The 22,325-nt window shown below is 43.2% G+C and overlaps 1 protein-coding gene across 13 annotated transcripts in view; it reads left to right on the top strand.

Moving 5' to 3' along the window:
- Positions 1–22,325, top strand: part of MGAT4D (MGAT4 family member D) — a 103,118-nt gene that overhangs the window by 4,698 nt on the left and 76,095 nt on the right. For 2 of the 13 annotated variants that reach the window (XM_043512828.1, XM_043512822.1), the window contains exons 1-2: positions 11,400–11,468; positions 12,231–12,341. The exons of 5 other annotated variants lie outside the window; for them this stretch is intronic. In XM_043512828.1, the coding sequence (XP_043368763.1) occupies positions 12,311–12,341 (31 nt within the window). In that variant the 5' untranslated portion in view covers positions 11,400–11,468; positions 12,231–12,310. Of the gene's footprint in view, positions 1–11,399; positions 11,469–12,073; positions 12,436–15,485; positions 15,808–16,215; positions 16,360–22,325 lie in introns of those variants that run through there. 6 more of the 13 variants (XM_043512824.1, XM_043512825.1, XM_043512830.1 and 3 more) reach the window with 6 other exon arrangements.

Below are 22,325 nucleotides of genomic sequence, written 5' to 3'. Positions count from 1 at the left end.
CAGCATACCCTTTTTCTTGTTTAGTTTCAAACTACTGTATACCTTAGAAACATTAATTACTTTATCTCCCCATCCTGTGAAGTGGGGAAGTATTTTCCCAGTTCTACAGGTAGAGGGACTTGCTCACCGTCACACAGAAAATCTGTGGCAGAGCTGGAAATTGAATCCAGATTTCCTTAGTCCTATTCTGGTGCCTTACCCACAAGCCATCCTTTTTTCTTTTTTGAGGCCCCTATGTTAATAATTTTAAAGGTTTTTTTACATTGCTTATTCCTGATTTTATTCACTATGTTCTTGATCCATGTCCATCTTGGCTAGGAATGGCCAGTGGTGGAGATTGTCAACATCTCCTTTAAGAACTTGGTCAAGGAACTGGTGCATCCCAGGATCAATAAATTGCTTCACACTGACAATCTGGACTGTTATATTCCTTGTAATAAAGATTATTCAAAAGGTTGTGATGGGATAACCCTCACAGTAGCAAGATTTCCTTTACCATTGTTAATCTGAGAACCAAAATACGTATGGAACAGAAACTGCTCTGGCAGTATTGGTGGATGCTCCCTTCCTAGTGAGGGATGAAAATCAAGTAGATATGTGTGGGGTGATTAGAGGAAAAAGGGGGTATTTTTATTTTTGTGCTGCCTGGTTACTTAGTAGTGTGTTATAGGGTTCTTGTTTTTCTATGATTGATTGTATTTTTAAGTGTTTGTCAGAGGCACCTAGGGTGTTCAGACAGGCGCTTCGTGTTATTTTCTAAGTTTAAAGAACAAATAAATAAAATGTACAATTACTTTACTCTGATGTGATTGCCAAAATGCCAGTTCAGGGTTGACATTTTGGGTTAAGCTGACATTGGAGCATTCAAAGAAATGTAAGGAGGGAGACAGCGAGTGAGAGAGAGCAAGAGACAGAGACCATGTGTTCTTTTGTTTGTCTTCTGTTTCCCTCCCTTCAATTTCATAATTGATTCCTTTTGCCTTACCAACTTTTTAATGTAGTCCTGATGCACTGGCCATGATCAAATACAATCTTACAATGGAAACTTGAATTAAATTTAGAAAAATCTTGTTTGGTGATAAGAGCACGGAAAATAGAAGTTAAATAGCAGTACCCAGAAACACATTGCAAAACATGTAATTAGGAAAAAAACCTCTCCATTACAAAATGATTGGAGCAGAAGTAGCCAAAGCAGGGACTGCTGCACTGGGAGGGGAAAAATGGGCCCAACCAGGATCACCCATCCCCTGTCCCAGCACCCCTCAGGACCCAAAACTGTGCATGGGAAATCTCCCAAAATCTGGGGTCATTAGGACCCTGGTGGTGCCTCCCCTTCTCCTGCTATGTGGCCTTGAGGGAAAACTGCAGAAAAACCAGCCAAAGATCCCAGCAGGTAAAAGTAGAAGCAGTCAAAGCAGGGATCTCCGGATATTGAGAGAACCTTATAGAGTTTTGACTGGACTTTCTCTGTATTGTGCTGATTGGTTGGCTGTTTTGTCCTACCCTTGGTTTCATTAGCAAAGAAGGAAGCTGAATGCAAGTTAACTTAAACAAGTGTTTCTTTGTGTACTGCTCCATCCATAACTGATGCCCAGACTCCAACCCCTATCCTTTCAGCGAGAAGTTGCTAAAATATAGCCAAACTGGAGTTTTATCTTTACCAGAAACTCAGTTGATTCCATGGTCTTTGAGATAGTTTAATCTCCTCAACAGGAAACTACATCAGGAGTGACCTATCTCTGACTCCCTGTCACGTGTCTGAGTCTAGCAAACTATCTCTCTGTGAAGTCCCCTCCCTGCCTATAGGGTAGGCCACTGGATGGTTCTCTGTCTCACCATTATGCAATGATCTCTGTAGGCTCTCTCAACGTCTTGTGTCTGCAGGCTTATAAGTGTCTCCTGTTCCTCTAAATCACTTGTCCCTCATGTGTAGTCACCTCCTATGACCTGGGTGCGATTGCACCTCATGACTCCATTAGTCCACTCATTCTGGTATGTTTCTAATGGCTGGATCCTCACAAGAGTGCCTGCCTCCAGGGCCAGTAGGTCCTTGACTGACTAGTTGAATCCTAGTACCTGTTTCCTCTTATTGTTGACTGTCTCCTCTCAGTGGTGTCTCCATCCTTCTGGCTGCAACAGATCTCCCCCTGTTGAGAGCGGGATTTTGGTCCTTTGCCTCTTCAGTGTCTGCACTGGACTGTTTTGGCACCCTGGTGATGGAGTATTCCTGTGTGCCAAAAATGCTAAGAAGGGGTCTGAACTATAAGAAACAGCCTCGTGTAACAGTCTCTTTGCTGCTTGCACAGATGATTTCATCTTACCATTACTCTGTAGGTATGCTGGGGAGGAGTTGTGGTGGTCAAATTTCCGTTTGCAAGCAAATTCCTTGATTTTTTTCTGAGGTAAATTGGGGTATGTTGTGGATGAATACAGTGTCCAGAATACTATATCTCACAAAATGGGCCTTCAGTTCACCAATCACAGACTTTCTTCTTGTATCTGGCAGGGACTTGGCCTCCCAAAAATTTGGATAGTAATTTACTGTAATGAAGTACTGCTTTAAATTAAAGGTAAATAAACCTTAGCTTTTCCCTTGGTCAGGTGGGCAGATCACGTGATGACAGTCTCTTTCTGAAGACTGTTATTACACAACCAGAAGGTGTCATACCCTTCAGTCACAGAGTGGAGGTGTGTATTTATTCCAGCCAGTAAACACGCTCTTGAGTTTGTCTAAGACAGCTATTGGTGCCAATGTGTGAGGCATGTATTTTTTGCATGACATTCTTACGTAATGATGCAGGGACAACAGCTCTGTCCTTGAAATATGATTCCATCTTTCATGCTCAGCTCATCTTTAATTTGAAAATATAGTTTGGCTTTTACTGGCACTTGGATTTTATTTTCTGGCTTTGTGTTCTCTTGACTGCCTGGAGTCCTTTTCTGTAGTCTCTGATTTCTATCAGCTTTCCTGTTGAAAGTGGGACACAGTGCAGCATGTTAATGAATTCAGTATCATGATCCCTTTCCCCAAACTTGCTGATGCTGGATATATATTCCATGCTCAGGGTCTTCGCTAATACTAGTAGTCCTGGATAATATCTGATCTCTACCTAGTAGAGGTGGAGGTGCATCAATATATGTGGCAATCTCTTTGTAACACTAAGAAGGGGCTTTGCCATGATAGTTTTTCCAGGTTTTTGGTCTGATTGAACTATTACTTGGTGGCCATTGGTAAACTGATGACGTTGCTCCACTTCAAATATAACAGCCACAAGCTCTTTTTCTATCTGGGTGTTAACCTCTGTTCAATATCTGACAGGGCTTTGCTGACACAAGCTATCGGCTCTCCTGCAAACGAGTTACACCCAATCCTTTCTCCAATGCTTCACGCTGGTGTGTCAGTGACTCTCATGGCTGGTAGTACTTTAGGACAGAGGCATCTTATATTATTGATCAGTGTGTCATGCTTGATGTTGGGAACTTGCCCAGTCCCATTCATCATCCTGCCTTGTGAGCTGTTGTATGGGGTCCACTACTGCAGTCAGGAGTGGACAGAACTGAGGCAGCAAATTTCTGGTTCCTATGAACCGCTGTATCCCTTTCACACCCACTGGAACTGGCCTGTCTCTTGACTGCCTTGATCTTGTTGGAATCTGCTTTCACTCCCTCAGCTGTGAGCAAATGTCTGACATTTGTCACCTTTTTCTGGAATGAGTGTTATGTTCTTGTCTTTGTATTGCTGGAAAAAAGCTTGTCATTTCCTGCCATGGTCTTGTTCAGCTTCTATATCATTACTCCCTTCACCTACAATGAGGATATCATCCTGCAATTATTTCAGCCATAGGCAGTCCTTTTCAGTGCTTGGGTGATTCTTCTCTGGGACATCCAGGTGTTGAACTTATGACCATTGACATGCACAGCCATCTGTAGTGACCAAATGCAAAGGTTGTCAGCATACTAGACAGGTTGCCAGACGGCTTCTTTACCACCCTCATGCTCCTTCGTCCTGTACTGGCTTCTACAGGTGCTATGATACCTTTGCTCTGAAAACTTTAGAGCTCCTTGCGTACTGGATTACATAGTGACACTGGAATTTTCCTTCATGGTAAGCACACAGACTCCACTGTGGGATCCACTTCCAGTTGTAGCTTTCCTTCAAGGCACCCATTGCCTTTGGAAACATCCCCTATGCTTTTAAAATTGTCTCCATTATCGGTGGGCCTCATTTTGATTCTTACACGGCAACTATAAAATTCTGTTGCTGCACCCTGATCAGATCCACAGCTTGTAGGCCGTATTCCCCAAAGGGGTCTGTGGTACTTACCATCCACCGCCACAAACATCTGTTATTTTTCAGGTTAGTTACTCTGAAGTTACATTTTCCTACACACTCCATTATGCTCCCATTGTATATTATCCAATTGGGATTGCTCTTTGTAATGGATGTGTTTGAGTACAATTCACACTGAGGAATCACTCCACAGGAGGCTCCTCTATCAGCTGAAATCGCACATGGTATTTCCCTGTTACCATTATGGAATGCATAGCATTTAGTGACAGATTTCAGAGTAGCAGCCGTGTTAGTCTGTATTCGCAAAAAGAAAAGGAGTACTTGTGGCACTTTAGAAACTAACAAATTTATTAGAGCATAAGCTTTCGTGAGCTACAGCTCGCTTCATCGGATGCATTTGGTGGAAAAAACAGAGGAGAGATTTATATACACACACAGAGAACATGAAACAATGGGTTTATCATACACACTGTAAGGAGAGTGATCACTTAAGATAAGCCATCACCAGCAGCGGGGGGGGGGGGCGGGGGGGGCAGAAGGAGGAAAACCTTTCATGTTGACAAGCGAGGTAGGCTAATTCCAGCAGTTAACAAACAGCAAATTACACAGCAAACAGGGAAAGATTAAGAATGAGCTCTCAAAACTGGATACTCTCATAAAGAACCAACCTTCCACACAAACTTCCTCGTGGCTGGACTTTACAAAAACTAGACAAGCCATTTTCAACACACACTTGGCTTCTCTACAAAAGAAAAAGGACACTAAACTATCTAAACTACTACATGCTACAAGAGGCCACAACAGTGGTTCCCTTAACCCACCCAGCAATATTGTTAATCTATCCAACTATACTCTTACCCCAGCAGAAGAATCTGTCCTATCTCGGGGCCTCTCCTTTTGCCCCTCCACCCCCACGAACATGATACAGTTCTGTGGTGACCTAGAATCCTATTTTCGACGTCTCAGACTCAAGGAATGTTTCCAACACACCTCTGACCAACATATTAACCCACAGAGACCTTCCTGCCAACACTACAAAAAGAAGGATTCTGGGTGGACTCCTCCTGAAGGTCGAAACAGCAGCCTGGATTTCTACATAGAGTGCTTCCGCCGACGTGCACGAGCTGAAATTGTGGAAAAGCAGCATCGCTTACCCCATAACCTCAGCCATGCAGAACACAGTGCCATCCACAGCCTCAGAAACAACTCTGACATCATAATCAAAAAGGCTGACAAAGGAGGTGCTGTCGTCATCATGAATAAGTCGGAGTATGAACAAGAGGCTACTAGGCAGCTCTCCAACACCACTTTCTACAAGCCATTACCCTCTGATCCCACCGAGAGTTACCAAAAGAAACTACAGCATTTGCTCAAGAAACTCCCTGAAAAAGCACAAGAACAAATCCACACAGACACACCCCTAGAACCCCGACCTGGGATATTCTGTCTGCTACCCAAGATCCATAAACCTGAAAATCCTGGACGCCCCATCACCTCAGGCATTGGCACCCTGACAGCAGGATTGTCTGGCTATGTAGACTCCCTCCCCAGGCCCTTCGTTACCAGCACTCCCAGCTATCTTCGAGACACCACTGACTTCCTGAGGAAACTACAGTCCATTGGTGATCTTCCTAAAAACACCATCCTAGCCACAATGGATGTAGAAGCCCTCTACACCAACATTCCACCCAAAGATGGGCTACAAGCCGTCAGGAACAGTATCCCCGATACTGTCACGGCTAACCTGGTGGCTGAACTTTGTGACTTAGTCCTAACCCATACCTATTTCACATTTGGTGACAATGTATACCTTCAAATCAGCGGCACTGCGATGGGTACCCGCATGGCCCCACAGTATGCCAACATTTTTATGGCTGACTTAGAACAACGCTTCCTCAGCTCTCGTCCCTTAATGCCCCTACTCTACTTGCGCTACATTGATGACATCTTCATCATCTGGACCCATGGAAAAGAAGCTCTTGAGGAATTCCACCATGATTTCAACAATTTCCATCCCACCATCAACCTCAGCCTGGACCAGTCCACACAAGAGATCCACTTCCTAGACACTACGGTGCTAATAACCGATGGTCACATAAACACCACCCTATATCGGAAACCTACTGACCGCTATTCCTACCTACATGCCTCTAGCTTTCATCCAGATCATACCACTCGATCCATTGTCTACAGCCAAGCTCTATGATATAACCGCATTTGCTCCAACCCCTCAGACAGAGACAAACACCTACAAGCTCTCTATCATGCATTCCTACAACTACAATACCCACCTGCTGAAGTGAAGAAACAGATTGACAGAGCCAGAAGAGTACCCAGAAGTCACCTACTACAGGACAGGCCCAACAAAGAAAATAACAGAACGCCACTAGCCATCACCTTCAGCCCCCAACTAAAACCTCTCCAACGCATCATCAAGGATCTACAACCTATCCTGAAGGACGACCCATCACTCTCACAGATCTTGGGAGACAGGCCAGTCCTTGCTTACAGACAGCCCCCCAATCTGAAGCAAATACTCACCAGCAACCACACACCACACAACAGAACCACCAACCCAGGAACCTATCCTTGCAACAAAGCCCGTTGCCAACTCTGTCCACATATCTATTCAGGGGATACCATCATAGGGCCTAATCATATCAGCCACACTATCAGAGGCTCGTTCACCTGCGCATCTACCAATGTGATATATGCCATCATGTGCCAGCAATGCCCCTCTGCCATGTACATTGGCCAAACTGGACAGTCTCTACGTAAAAGAATGAATGGACACAAATCAGATGTCAAGAATTATAACATTCAAAAACCAGTTGGAGAATACTTCAATCTCTCTGGTCACTCGATCACAGACCTAAGAGTGGCTATCCTTCAACAAAAAAGCTTCAAAAACAGACTCCAACGAGAGACTGCTGAATTGGAATTAATTTGAAAACTGGATACAATTAATTTAGGCTTGAATAGAGACTGGGAATGGATGAGTCATTACACAAAGTAAAACTATTTCCCCATGGTATTTCTCCCCCCCACCCTACCCCCCACTGTTCCTCTGATATTCTTGTTAACTGCTGGAATTAGCCTACCTTGCTTGTCACCATGAAAGGTTTTCCTCCTTTCCCCCTCCTGCTGCTAGTGATGGCTTATCTTAAGTGATCACTCTCCTTACAGTGTGTATGATCCACCCATTGTTTCATGTTCTCTGTGTGTGTATATAAATCTCTCCTCTGTTTTTTCCACCAAATGCATCCGATGAAGCGAGCTGTAGCTCACGAAAGCTTATGCTCTAATAAATTTGTTAGTCTCTAAGGTGCCACAAGTACTCCTTTTCTTATAGCATTTAGTATTATCCCTTGTTGCTTTCCTGTCCCAACAGCCTGAACCTTATTGATTCTTGGATTCAAATGTTATCATCGCTGTCTGATGAGCCATCCATCTCTTGTACTGAATCTTTTTGAGAGCTGCTTCTGCTCTTGCGCACTCTGCTAAAATGATTCAACTTGCCACAATCCTTGCAATGCTGTCTATGTATAGGGCACTTCTTTAACTGGTCATGCTGTCTTCCACAGTAAATGTATTTAATTCTGTGTATGGAATCCTGGCCACCTGCTCTTCAATTGTCTCACTGCATGTACTTCTGGGGGCATTGTGCCATCTAGGGCTTTCATCCTTTCTCTCAAGGCTTCTGCTGCACATCCCACATTTAAGCATCGGTCATATGAAATTGCCTTCGTGGAGCAGTCACTCATACAGGTGGTGATTCCAAGTGCCACAGACTAACCTGTACTGAATTAGAATGAAAGTATAGCTGGTCATAAATTGAGAGATGGGGTAGTTTCCATGGAAAATCCAGTTTTTGGACAAAAGCTGAAATATGTTGACTCTGATATGTTGCTGCAGTGCCTCATGGGAGTTGTTGCTCATGTGCATTGCACTCCGCTTCTCCTTTATAGGCTAGGCTCCCTCGTCAGACTGCACATCTCATGAGACACCAGGGTCTCCCTTTTTGCTGAGTGGAGGCAATGCGCTATGGCTGTCATGTGCCTGTGGTGCTTCATGGGAGATGAACTCCAGCTGGGGAGCTTGGCCCTTAGAAGAGAATAGGAACAAGAGGCACCTGAACTACAATTCCATGAGGTACCACGGTGGCATTTCAGAACTGAAATGTTTTGGTTTTCAGTCTGCATTTTTCTGACAGTCAATTTCCCATGGAAAGCAGAAACTTTAATTGAAAATTTCAGTTAATCAAAATCCCAGCTTTCCATTGAAAAATAGTTTTCATAGACAACTTTTAACCGCCACTTTTATATCACAGTTTTTCAAATGGATACCAGCAGAAAATAGAATTTATGAAGTGTTTAACACGGGAAGGACGTTTATGAGAATGAGTAATAATCTTTTCCTATGAAATTGCATATTTTTCTCAGTAGACATCTCAGTCACATTGTAAAATATGGAGTAGAATGACTTGCTGCTAATTACTCTGCATTCTGATTCCCTGGTGATGTTTTTGATTTGTATACTTTATTTTCTTGATCCTGACTTTCCTCCTGGTTTCTTAAACTCTTCTTTTCTCATTCTGCTCTGCCTCCAGTTTCCTGGTCAGATCCTCAGCAGTGTAAATTGGCATAGCTATATTGACTTCAGTGGAGCTGTGGTAATATACAACAGGTGAAGATTTGGTCCTCCCTGTCTAGCACTTCCTGCAGCAGACTTCGTGGTTTAGCAATATACATTTTCTTCTAATCTCCTTTATCCAAAACCAATAATTCCCCGCTTCCTCTTAAAAACTTTAGGTGCCAAACATCCCCCACACACTCTCATTCTCTCCCCTCCTGTCTTCTTACTGCAAACATGAGTGGCAGGAGGAAAGTGCTGATATCACTTTCAGCAAGAGGTTTAGTGATCCCCGTCTGTTTGGCAATGAGCCGGTGAAAGAATTGACAAATCCATGAGACTCACAAATAATTTATGATAACTAAGAAGTTCTATATATGGGGCATTAACAAAATACAATACTTGTTTTATTATTTCTTTGCTTCTTATGAAGATAGATCTGCTGAAAATGATAATCTTGAACTAATGTTATGTGAGAAATTATGTGAAACTGGTAAAGGTGATTGGTGAGTAAAACAGAAGTCAGACGTTCAGGAACCATTAGCCAGAGTGATATCCTGTAACCAAAGCCAGATTATAAGCATATTTAATCAAAAAAAAATTCCAAAGCATAAATCCGATTGCTATTGAGAGGATTAAATACATTGAGTTTAAATCTTAAATTACAATCTACATTAACATCTGTTAACTTTTTAAAAGATTTCCTAACTTTCATGTACTTTTTTTTGAGCTAATATCCAAGTATAAATGAGAGCTGCATAATTTAATAAATAAGGCAAAGGTTTTGTCATGGATATTTTTAGCAAAAGTCATGGACAGGTCACGGGCAATAATGAAAAATTCACAGAAGCCTGTCCCTGACTTTTCCTAAAATATGCATGACAAAATGGGGAGTCTAGGCACCTGTGGGTGGGCAGGGAGCTCCAGGAGCTCCCTCCACTGGCAGCTCCAAGCAGCGAGGGTCCCCCCTGCTGCCCAGGAGCTCTGGGAGTCCCCTTTGGTGGCCAGAAGCTGCGGGGGGCAGGCAGCGAGGGTACCTCACAGCTCCCTGTCTCTGCAGGTGGCAGGGGACTCTGCAGTGCTCAGCTGGCACTGGCTGAAGTCACAGAGGTCTTTGGAAGTCACAGATTCTATGACTTCCGTGACCTCGGTGACTAAATTGCAGCCTTATTAATAAATACTATTGTTTCTTAAACTCAGTAACTGTTTTTTCAAAAGAGAAAAGGCCATATTATATTTCAGATACAAAGGGCCAGATCCCGAGTTAGTGTAAATTATTTTAGCAGCATTGATTTTAATGGGGATCTGACCAATATAACATAATTCCTGAAAAATAAACCCTTGCATGTTTCCCAGGTGGCTAATTTGGTCCCTAGTCCTGCAAACGGACACATGAGTAGTCCCATTCAGACTTTACAGAGTAACAAATTATTATTCTAAGTTGTGTTTTTATCTGAAGAAATTATTTTTTCTTGTTTATAGGTTTTTCTTTGGCATACATTGCTACAGTGTTGGACAAGTCATTGGGTGCAGTGCAGGGGTAAATTGGGTGAAATTCTATGACCTGTGTTATATAGGAGGTCAGACTAGATGATTTAATGGTCCTTTCTGGCTTTAAATGAATCTATTAAATGACTCAAACATTGCTTCTATCCTCATAATATCTCTGTGAGGCTGGGAGATGATCCCCATCTTACAGATAACATTGTGATTTGGACAAGGTTACACAAGAATCCAGATCCCCTGAGTCCAGATCCAGAGCCTCAGCTATAAAATCATTTGTATGTGGGATGAGAAAATTGTACTGCATTTTTTTATCACTTTCTGTATGGACTAAAGACTGTTTGTCTGCTTTGCATTGACATTAGATCCTATGGTAGTTTTCATAAGAAGAGGGCTTTTTCACCAGTGTCCCTGTCTAAAACTTTCCTTTCCTCCTCTGGTAAGTAGCATGCAGTGTGCTTGTTGCTGTTTTCCACCACAGGAATGGCTGCATTTCAGTGTTGTAATATGTATTCATTAGTGAAGTACTTGGGGATCCTTCAAAATGAAAGATGCTATCAGTGTAAAATATTGTTCTTTGGAATAAGAACTGACCCAAAATTATTTTTTTGATCTTCAGAGTGGTTCACCCAGTCCTAATATATACACATACACACTTTCTTCCCTACTCATTAACTGACTATTTTAATCTTTGCTTGTCTACACTACAAAGTTAAGTTGACTTAATGTAAGTTGACATCCAGCTGCCGAAATAATTAAGTTGGTCATGTGTGTCCACACCATGCTCGTTTTGTCGGTGGAGTGCATCCTCAGTAGCAGCGCTCGCGTCAGAGCACAGAGCAGTGCACCCTGGGTAGCTATCCCACAGTGAAACTAGCTGCAGAAGGTTTTGGAAAGGGCTTGCAATGCCTCATGGGACCAAAACATTGTTGCAGGGGGGAATGGGAACATGGCTTCGGCCTCCCATGATGGAGTTTCCTCCCTGCCTCCCTCCCCTGAAGCACAGCAACACTAAAACAAGACCTGCTCTGACAGTGGAGAAGTGAGTGGCAATTGCTCTGTTGAAACTTGCAATGCCAGACCTCTACTGATAAGTGGGGAATCAATTCGGAATTCGAAAATCCACTGTGGGAGCTGTTGTGCTCCAAGTGTGCAGGGCCATTAATTGACTTCTGCTAAGAAGGGTAGTTACTCTGGGAAACGTGCAGGACGTAGTGGATGGTTTTGCTGCCATGGGGATCCCTAACGACAGTGGGGCAATAGATGGCATGCACATCCCTATCTTGGCACCAGACCACCTTGCCAAAGAGTACATAAACCAAGGGATACTTTGCAATGGTGATGCAAGGACTGGTGGATCACAGGGGGGCATAGGGTGACCATAGGTCTGCTTTTGGCTGGGACAGTCCCTTTATTAAGCCCTGTCCCAGCTGTCCTGACTTTTTTGGCAAAAGTAGCCATTGTCCCATTTGCTCTTGCCAACTTGATCAGTTGGCAAGAGAAGTGGGACACATGCCTATTTTTGCCAAATAAGTGGGGTGTGGTGACATCAGAAGAATGTGCAGGGTATGCAGGGGGAGAGCGGAGAGGCCAGTCCCATGCAGAGGGGGAGGTAGGGCTGAGGGAGGGAGGCAGAGTTCCAGTGCACGGGGACCGGGAGGGTTCGAGCAACCAGCGACAGCCTCAGAAATAAGGTCACTCTACACCAACATCAACATGGGATTGTCAGCAAAGGTGCATGATGAACACATCTTTAGGAACACAGGTCTGTTCAGAAAGCTGCAATCAGGGACTTTCTTTCCAGATGATAAAATAACCATTGATGATGCTGAAATGCAAATATTGATCCAGGGAAACCCAGCCTACCGCTTACTGCCGTAGCTCATGAAGCTGTACACCGGCCACCTGGACAGCAGTAAGGAGTGGTTCGACATTAGGCCGAGCCAGTGCAGAATGGTGGTGGAATGTCTTTGGCTTTTAAAGGGTAACTGGTGCAGTTTGTTTACAAGGTTAGACCTCAATGAAAGCAATACCCCCATTGTTATTGCTGCATGCTGTGTGTTCCATAATATCTGTGAGGCAAAAGGAGAAAAGTTTCCGCTGTGGGGACTTGGAGGCAGATAGGCTGGCAGCTAATTTTGAGCAGCCAAATACCAGGGCAATAAAAATAGCTGAGTGAGGAGATCTCTGTCTCAGGGAGGCTCTGAAACCAGTTTCAATAATGAGCCACAGTAGTATGTGCTGTTTATCTGTGTTGTGCCTGCCCATACCAGCTGTCCTGGAGACGGTCATTATCTTGCTGAGCATGTCATCACGTGTCCTATTTTTCTGCCTTTTAATCTGAGAAAGCCTCTTCGCCGCTGAAGGCAAAGCTTTCCACTGTAAGGCATGCAAAGCAGAAGGCAACCATTGTTAGTGCATACCCTGGGTCTAGTGCAAGGTTGCTATTTCAATAACATTCCCCTTATTACACCCAAGTGCAAGCCAGAACATAATCAGAATCCCTAGCTATTCAATAAACCAATTTACTGTTCCAGCCATGGTGAGTATGGCCCCATGGCATGAGAGACAGGCCTTGTCCTGCAACTTGTGGCAAACCTTTGTCGGGGGGCAGGTGGACAATGCTCCCTCCCACTAGAAACATGGACATTGCTTTGAGACCAGGGATCTGCGTTAAACCTCCCAAATTGATGTCTTAGTGGCGGTTTCAGGGGTGAGGGGGTTTGCAGAAACAAGAGAACACAGGAAGCTCTCTCTCCCTCATTCCCTTAATGCTGCTGGTAGTAGTCACCCTTGACTGCAGAATCTGAGGTCAACACAGATCCCTGCCAACCAAATCACTGGCATGTAAGGAAAGCACAGCTGAGGGACCCTGAAGTCACCATGGGTGATGGATCACATGTGCCATTGTTTGCAGTCCTAGCACTTGTAATGAAAACTTCCCCTGTTTTTCCCCTAGGTGACCCTACGTAATATCAGTTTCCTGAGGGTAACAGGTGGCAAGGGAGCAGATGCTGTAAACATCTGGGTACAGACCTGGTTCTTTATGCTGCTATGCTGTGCACCGCAATGATGCCAGAAGAGTTAATACTGGAGTGACATGAGAAAGTGTCCTACCCAGTGATGAGCTACCAAAATCTTAACAACTGGTTTCCTATAAAAAGTTCTGATTTAAGGGATGTGCCACAGTATGTATTTTTTTGTACAAATAGGGTTACCATACATCTGTATTTTCCTGGGAGAAATTTTTAAAATTTAAAAATTCCTCCCGGATGGCGATTTAAGAACCATAAAGCATGACATGTCTGGGAAAATACGGATGTATGTTAACCCTACCTAAAGTTCTTTTTTTAAAAAGATGGGCCTGAACTAGAAATGAGCTCTGTTTCACATGTGTGGGTCCCCGCCGCTCCATGGGGGTGTACTAGAGTGACCGGATGTCCTGATTTTATAGGGACAGTCCCGATTTTGGGGTCTTTTTCTTATATAGGCTCCTATTACCCCCCACCCCTGTCCTGATTTTTCACACTTGCTGTCTGGTCACCCTAGGGTGTGCACATGTGTGGGTCCCAGCTGCTCCCTGCCCCCCTCATTGAAGCAGGTGTGCAGGGTTAGTGCCCTGGGAACTGCAGGGCACCAGTGGATGTGGGGCCAGCTGCAGACAGGGGCGTGGGGAAGGGCTAGCTGGAGGCAGGGGGTGCAGGGCTGGCTGCGGGCAGGGTAGGAGGATGCGGAGCTGGCTGGAGGCAGGAGGATGCGGGGTTGGCTGGAGGCAGGGCAGGGGCTGACTGGAGGTAGGGGCTAGCTGCAGGCAGGGCAGGGGGGTGCGGGGCTGGCTGGAGACAGGGTGTGTGGGGCTGGCTGGCTTCGGGCAGGGCTGCAGGGAGGTGCAGCAGGGGTTGGCTGGATACAGAGCAGGAGGTGTGGGGCTGGTGCGGACAGGGCAGGGGGTGCAGCAGGGACTGGTGGGGGCAGGGGATTCGGGGGTGGCTGGAGACGGGGCTGGCTGCAGGCAGGATGGTGGGTACTCACGGGGAAAGCAGCAGGATGCAGCCCAGGCCCAGCAGAGCAGCCGGGGACCCACCAGACAGCGGCGTAAGCCCCAGGACTAGGGATCGGGGGAGCAGCAGCGGCAGCAGGGCTTGTACCCAGGGCCAGGCAGCAGCCCACATGGCTCCCGCAGCGCAGCACCCCCAGCGGCTGAAGGAGGAATTACATCACTTTCCAGCAGGAGCCCATCAAAGCCTCAGCGCCCCCTGTAGGGAAGCAGTTTAACAACTGGTTCTAAAACTGCTTCAGAATTTAAAAACCGGTTCGCGTGAACCGGCTCCATCTCACCACTGGTCCTATCATAGTGGAAGAAATAAGAAAGCCCCCAAAAACCTTCTGCAAAGGTTTCCTAGAGATCTCCATGGAAGATTCCCTGGCCATTCTTGTGCACCTAAAGAGTCTTTTCCGGAGAGAACCCTCTGTGTAGCTGGAGTGGCCACTTGGAAATAGATACCCAAGACACTTCTCTTTTTATTAAGATTAAATATAAAATATAAGAGCATGTAACCCTTACAATTTTATTGGAATTGGGTACTCACCAGAGATGCCTTGCCCAGCATCTCACTCGGCCACTGTGCTGTCCTGCGACTGGCTGGGCTCTGGGGTTAAAAACAGCTCCTGACTTTCAGGGAGAATGGATCCTCTGCTCACCTGTCTCCCATTCTCCTCCTCCTCCAGAATGTCCTCCTCATTGTTGCCTGAAGTGGCCCAGGACTCAGACTCCTGAGAGGTGTCCATGCTGTGTTTGGGGGTAGCGGGGGGTTGCTGCTGAGAATCGCATGCAGCTCATTGTAAAAGCAGCATGTCTGTGGTGCGGAGCCTTTGTCTTCTGGTATGCCTGCTGCAGTTCTTTGATTTTCACTGGGCACTGCTTTGTGTCCCTGGTGTAGCCCTTCTTCCCCACACCCTGCATGATCTTTTTCATAGATGTCTCAATTTCTACAGCTGGATCGCAGCTGTGCCTGTATGGACTCTTCTCCCCACAGACCAATAAGATTCACCACCTCCTGAGTACTCCAGGCTGGAGCACATTTGGGACATTGAGTCACCAAGATGGGAGAGCTCTCCATGCTGACCAAACAAGAAACGGGAAGTCAAAAGTTCCTGGGGCTTTAACAGGGGAGGGGCTATTTCCTGTATACTTGGCTGCTGTACAGCGGAGTTGAAAATGATCTCCAGAGCAGTCACAGCAGAGCATTGTGGAACACCTCCTGGAGGCCAATTCAGTCAACTTAGACAACACTGCATCTACACTGCCTCTGTCGACTCATCAAAATTGAGTTAAGCGCTATGCCTCTAGCCAAGGTGGATTAATTAAGTTAATATTACAGGTTAGTTAGGTCGAGGAAGGGATCTGGTAGTGTAGACACATACATTATTAGGTCAAGAATTCTGTAATAAGAGATTTTTCCCCTTTATATTTTTAATACTCAAAAATTGTTGATGAGGTAAATTCTGGCAGAAAACAACCATAGAAAAGAGATGGTGATAGGTCCAAAAGCAAATGTTAAAGATAATTATGAACACTGGAGAATGGGGGTACAATGGAAATTGTGTTGCGATTTTAACTAAAGTCTGCATCAACACTTCAAAATTTGTAACTGCTCTCCAGTAATAATGTAAGCACGTGTCTAGACAGGGTTCATATGTTTTAGCTCCATGTCAATAAAACCTTCCCTGAGCCCCCTACATTAGTGCTTACACTCTTGTTATACCTGATGTACCATTTTGTTGTTTAGACAGAGCTTTAATGGACATGGTGTTCTCCTGGAAGTTACTGGAACTCCGCCTATTTTTCTGACTGATCCCAAGGTTTGCAGTGTATCCTGAAAATGAACAAATGTATTGACTTTCCCAGGCTTTTGTGGAGGAGCAGTTAAGATGTGTGTGAGTGGGTTGAAAGGGAAGATTCTTTTTCCCTTGGTGGGATGGGTAAATTGTGAAGAATATCTTGTATAGGAGTTAAATTTGAAACTTTTTGTATGGATTTTACATCATATTAGAGAACCAGGAGAATGGAATAGCTATAGTCTAAGAATTAAAATAAATACATCAAATTAAGTTAAATTGGAGTGGGCACAAGCAGCACCTACTATAATAATAATAATAATTATTATTATTTTAAAACATCTTAACATGTTTAACAGTATAATTTATTCTAAATGGTCAAACGCCAGTTTTTTGATGAGTTTTAGATCTTTGCATTTCAATGTTATACATAGGTGTTATAAAGGTTTGTGCTCAATAAAAAGCAAGAGATAATAACAGTTGCTGCTTTTACTGATGTGCATTTGTATTCTCTAATGAGTCACATATGAGAATACAGTTCTTGGAAAAGCCACAGTAATGAGTACCACAGCATTGAAGCAATCACAGAGCAATTTCATTTTGAGTATGGTTATGAATTAGCCTGGTAATGATCTACCAAGAATCAACATTTATTCTGCCATACTTCCACTTAGTGGCCTATAAGTATTTTTTGGTCTTCTCTTGTTAAGAGGCTTATTAAATTAACAGTTTCAGGCCCATGCTTTAACCTACCTGAAAGTTATAATTTAAGAGAGCCTACTAATCCTCAGTTTAAACTGAGAGAGAACATTTGACAAGCCCCCTTGATGCTTTTTTTACATATTAAATGTTCTACATTTTGGTCCACAACTTTATTTTCTGAATTCAGCTATTCTGTCTGTGTTTCTGCCAATAATATACAATCAGCACTGTGTAATCTCTAGAAAAGGCTTAAATAGGTATGCTTGGTTTCCCCAGTTGTGTGTGCAATGGCCACTGTGTCTTTGACAATAGCAATATGCAGAGCCTAATATTTCAGGAATTAAACCTAGTGCTCATGATCATAACACATTTTCCAATGGCTTATTAATATATATAAAATCACCTAGAACCTCCCTCTACAAATTCATTGTCTGCTCAAACAGTAGGGTGATCTATCTGGACTCATATATATTAAAATCAGAAGCAACCTTTCTGGGCCAAATTTCAAAAAATGTTCTACCAAAACACTTTCATTTAAAACGGTCATTTGTATGGATTTGTATATGTAGATGTGGAGATTGCTACTAGTCCATCAATGTTATACTTCAGAAGCCTCTTACCTTTACTGCAAAAAGTACAATTAAACTTTGCCAGATGGAATCGCTTATATAGAACCTTAAAACAATTTCTGTGGAAGAATGAAAAATCTAGATTCTACTTTGACTGACTGTAAGCTTTGGGAACGGAACTGTCTTATTGTGATATATTTGTACAGGACCTTTACATTCAACCACGATATAAAATAATAAGTCTCTTAGACTTTTTCCTTCGATACTTTAATTTCTAAGCCTTTCCAAATTGGAAATTATGTACTTATGCAACCTCACATCAAACAATAGTAGAATGGTAGCACTACTACAATTCTATCCAGGACCTACTGACAGTACAATGAACAACACAGATTTTATCTTGACAAGTTACACATGCTACCTAAATGCTAAACATCAAAACTATTTCCTTTCTGCCCACAGCCTCACATAGCTAGATCAAACCCAGCCATAATTAACCACTGACATAAACCTAATTTAAAAATGTATAGGAAAAGTTCATAATATTTCTGGGTTAATAAATCACTATCCACCATTGAGACTAGATATATTACCGTGATTGTAAATACAAAGGTCTCATAAATATCTCATATTGCTTTCAAGGAACATACTCCTTTTATCTTACAGTTGAAACATACATTTTACTGTCCTTGTCTATCACTAACTCAAGGATTTTCCTTTCAGTGTTGTTTCCAGTTCCATCCTGTCCTCTGAAACAAGAGGTCTTAGAGCAAAATTTAAGACTTGCCAACAATACAAAACAATTCATCTCCAAATTCTATTTGATTCCCTGATGTACAGTGATGAAACATGTGGCACTACCACAGTGTCCTGGAACAAATGTTTAAGGACTGATCTGGAACTACATTCTTTGGAATGTACAGTTTCAATTTGTAACAAGTACAGTATGTAAATATGCAATACTACACTTTATATTCATTATGCCATGTGCTGTCACCTATTATAACTAACACAATCTGACCATAATAGCCTCAGACCAAAATGCTTTTCTAAAACCTATATTTTGTCTTGCCTGCCCAGTTACTAATAATTTCTGATTTCAAAGATAAGTCTGTTATATAATGATGGGAACTCAGCAGCAATTTACACCATCATTTTGCCTATTATTTATTTTGGTAATGCTGACACTCTATACATAAAGTATATGGGTAGTCAACACTGTTTCCTTGATTGCTAAAAAGCTTATACTTAGCCTTTGAATCTCTATTGCACATTCTCTGAAACCTGAAAAAATTACTGGTAAACTGCCTTATGCTTCTAAACCTGACATATGTTAAGGAAGCAAACAACCAAATTTTATGGGCAGTGGATTGTATTCTGGTTTCCGGTTATGATTCTGATCCACTTGCAATCTGAAATCAAATCAATATATAAATCTTCCTCATACCATTATTCTACAGTAATCAACAACTTAATTTGCTGCTTCTAGCTCCATAAAAGACTTTTCGTACTCAACTCTCCGGTACGTATTCAGAATTGCTACTGAATATGATGTGAATCCATATTACTTGATATACTATAAAACTAACAACGTTAAACTTCACCTGATACAATGATTAGCTGAGTGTATTGTTATGCCTCAGTCCATCTGGTACTGGATATTAATGTCAATTTTGATTTTGGTTGTTTAATTAGCTGTATTAAATTTATTATATTTCTTGCTAAAAGGTTGTCATCTGGTTGGGAAAGAATTCAGGATTTGAAATATAGCTGGTTATTTTCTTTTCTTTAAAAGTAGCACTCCTTTCACAGTGAATTATTTTTAAACAATATCTTTTTGTTTTATAGAGCATAGAAATTGCAAGGTTTTTTTTTTCTTTTCCTCAATGACTCTGCCACAGCAATTTAAGTAACAAACACTATTCCCAGAGCTGCAACAACAGTAGTTGATAATGTTGTTGCATAGAGGCTCAGTCTGTAGTGCTTTCTGCACGCAAATTTCCCATAGCTTTGGGCCTGCTCCTTCATTCCTAGCACACGCAAAACATTCCTGGTGGGTATGAAAAGGTGTACAGGAGTGTACCTAAAATTATTTTAGCATTAATAGTTTAATAAAAAAAATCACACATTAATTTTTATGTGAATAATTTCACTGAAATCAATGGGACTATCAGGTAGGTAAAGTTAAGAATGTGTTTCTGGGATTTGGCATTTTGTACTAAATCATAGTGTATTGAACGAGTAGTTCTAATGAATGAGGTGAGCAGAATTTGGCCCTGTAACAGGGTTTACTACTTTACAAATATTTTTGAAATTTAATTTTTTTAATAAAAAATATAAAGGGGAGAGAAATTAGGAGAAAAGAATAGAAAAGTGCTAACTAAAGAGCAATATTGATTGACATGTAATGGAAATGTAATCATGGAATTTTCATTTAGAATTTGGACTGAAATAAATTTCACTCTAAATCTTTTGTTCCCAGAATGGCACAGTGGAACTTTTCATATTTTGGTTCACTTCAGATTTAATCTTTGAGGGATTTGCTTTACTATTAGTGGAAATGTATAGGCAATTGTAGGAGATGACAAGATTAGTTTTATCCCCAACTGAGGACATTTAAAACACAGCCTCAAGTACTCCCAAAGAAATCATGGCAATCTTAATCACTATCTTCTATTTTTTTCTTAAGAATAATATATATTATTATTGACTTTTCAAAGCACGAGTCTTGTATTTGTTTTTGTTAGCTCTGTGCCATATTCAAAACCAGCAGTTTAACTACTTTTCTTAGAACATTAGACTCTCAAGTACTGAGAATTCACATGGGCTGATTCTCAGTCAGTTAGGGCAGTTTTGCAATGGTCGCCTAACTGATCTTTAAGCCTGCAGATCTGGCAAATGGAGGATTGTCCCATGTAAAGGAATCCTCCAGTGTCTCCATCCTCCTAGCATAAGGACAGTGTTTAGGAGAAAGAAGACTATAGATAGGTAGGGCCCTATCAATTCACAGCCATGAAAAATGTGTCACGGACTGTGAAATCTGGTCTCCCCTGTGAAATCTGGTCTTTTGTGTGTTTTTAACCTATACTATACAGATTTCCTGGGGGAGACCAGCGTTTCTCAAATTGTGGGTCCTGACCCAAAAGGGAGTTGTAGGGGGTTTGCAAGGTTATTTTAGGAGGGTCATGGTATTGCCATCCTTACTTCTGTGCTGCTGCCTGCAGAGCTGGATGGCCAAAGAGTGGCAGCTCTTAGCCAGGTGCCCAGCCCTGAAGGCAGTGCCCCGCCAGCAGCAGCACAGAAGTAAGAGTGGCAATCCCACACCATGCCATCCTTACTTCTGCACTGCTGCTGGCGGAGGGTCTGCCTTAAGAGCTGGGCTAGCAGCCACCACTCTCCACCTGCCCAGCTCTGAAGGCAGGGCTGCTGCCAGCTGCACAGAAGTAAGAGTAGCAGTACTACAATCCCCCTCTGCTCCCCCCCCCACCAATAACCTTGTGACCACCCTTATGGGCACCAGGTTTGTATAATTTTTGGTGGTTCCCAGAAAGGGTCCAAGTTCTGCTCCCCACACCTGCCTTGTAAGCCAGTATATATCCTTACCCCTGTCCCTCCTACCCCCTCAGCTGGGGCCAGGAGCAGGGCCATGTCTCCAGGAGGGGGGACCCGGACAGGGGTAAGGGGACTGAGGCTGGGGCCACAGCTGGGGGTGGGCACTGGGGCTTGGGCAGCAGCCGGGACTCCAGATGTGGTGCCGGGAATGGAGCCCTGGGCAGCAGCCAGGACCCTGGGTGCAGGGATGGGATCCCATGTAAAACTTGAGGGTGCTGCAGCACCCCCTGCACCTCTAGTTCCTGCCCTATGAAAATAAGGAAGTATTATTTACTCCTTCTCATAATATAAGAACAAGGGGCCACCAAATTAAATTAATAAGTAGCAGGTTTAAAACAAACACAAGAAAGTGACAGTGCATTGCATGAAAAAATAATCTCTGGAACTCCTTGCCAGAGGGTGTTGTGAAGGCCAGTACTATAACGTGGTTCAAAAGGGAGCTAGATAGATTCATGAAAGATAGGTCCATCAATGGCTATTAGCCAGGATGGGCAGCAGTGGGTTCCCTAGCCTATGTTTTCCGGAAGCTGGGATTGGGTGACAGGGTATAGATCACTTGATGATAACCTGTCTGTTCATTCCCTTTGGGGCACCTGCCATTGGTCACTGTCAGAGGACAGGATACTGGGCTTGATGGACCTTTGATCTGACCCAATATGGCTGCTGTTATGTTCTTATGAGTGCCCTTCAAGTTGATGCTCAGTGGACAGTTGTGGACCCACGTTCCTGAATATTGGTGAAGCACGGGCATCACAGGCCCATATAACTCGCTGCCTATGACCACCTGACAACTCCTTGTTGGGTCAGGGTCCCTATAACTACAACACTGTGAAATTTCAGATCTAAATAGCTGAAATCATAAAATTTACAATTTAAAAAATCCTATGACCATGAATTTGACCAAAGTGGACTGTGGGCCCTATAGATAGGTATGCAGTGACAATCCTCTGTTCCCTTAAGAGCACCCGAGGGCTTTTGGCATCTGGTAGAAGAGGTCTGAAGCTGTTCTAATCTATTCTGGAAGGCCAGGCTGTCACAGAACCAACATAGGAGATGCAAAAGGTTCTTTTGCCCACACTCCGCATGCTGTCCCAGCTCTTCCTTGGTCCCACTGAAAATCTGGCTCAGAATATTTTATGTAGCATCACTGGGCCAGATTCAGCTCTGTTATATTGGTA

Source organism: Dermochelys coriacea, chromosome 4 (assembly GCF_009764565.3).
Source record: "Dermochelys coriacea isolate rDerCor1 chromosome 4, rDerCor1.pri.v4, whole genome shotgun sequence".
NCBI lineage: Eukaryota > Metazoa > Chordata > Testudines > Dermochelyidae > Dermochelys > Dermochelys coriacea.
The sequence above is the reverse complement of the archived record's forward strand: the minus strand, read 5'-3'. Positions and strand labels throughout refer to the sequence as shown.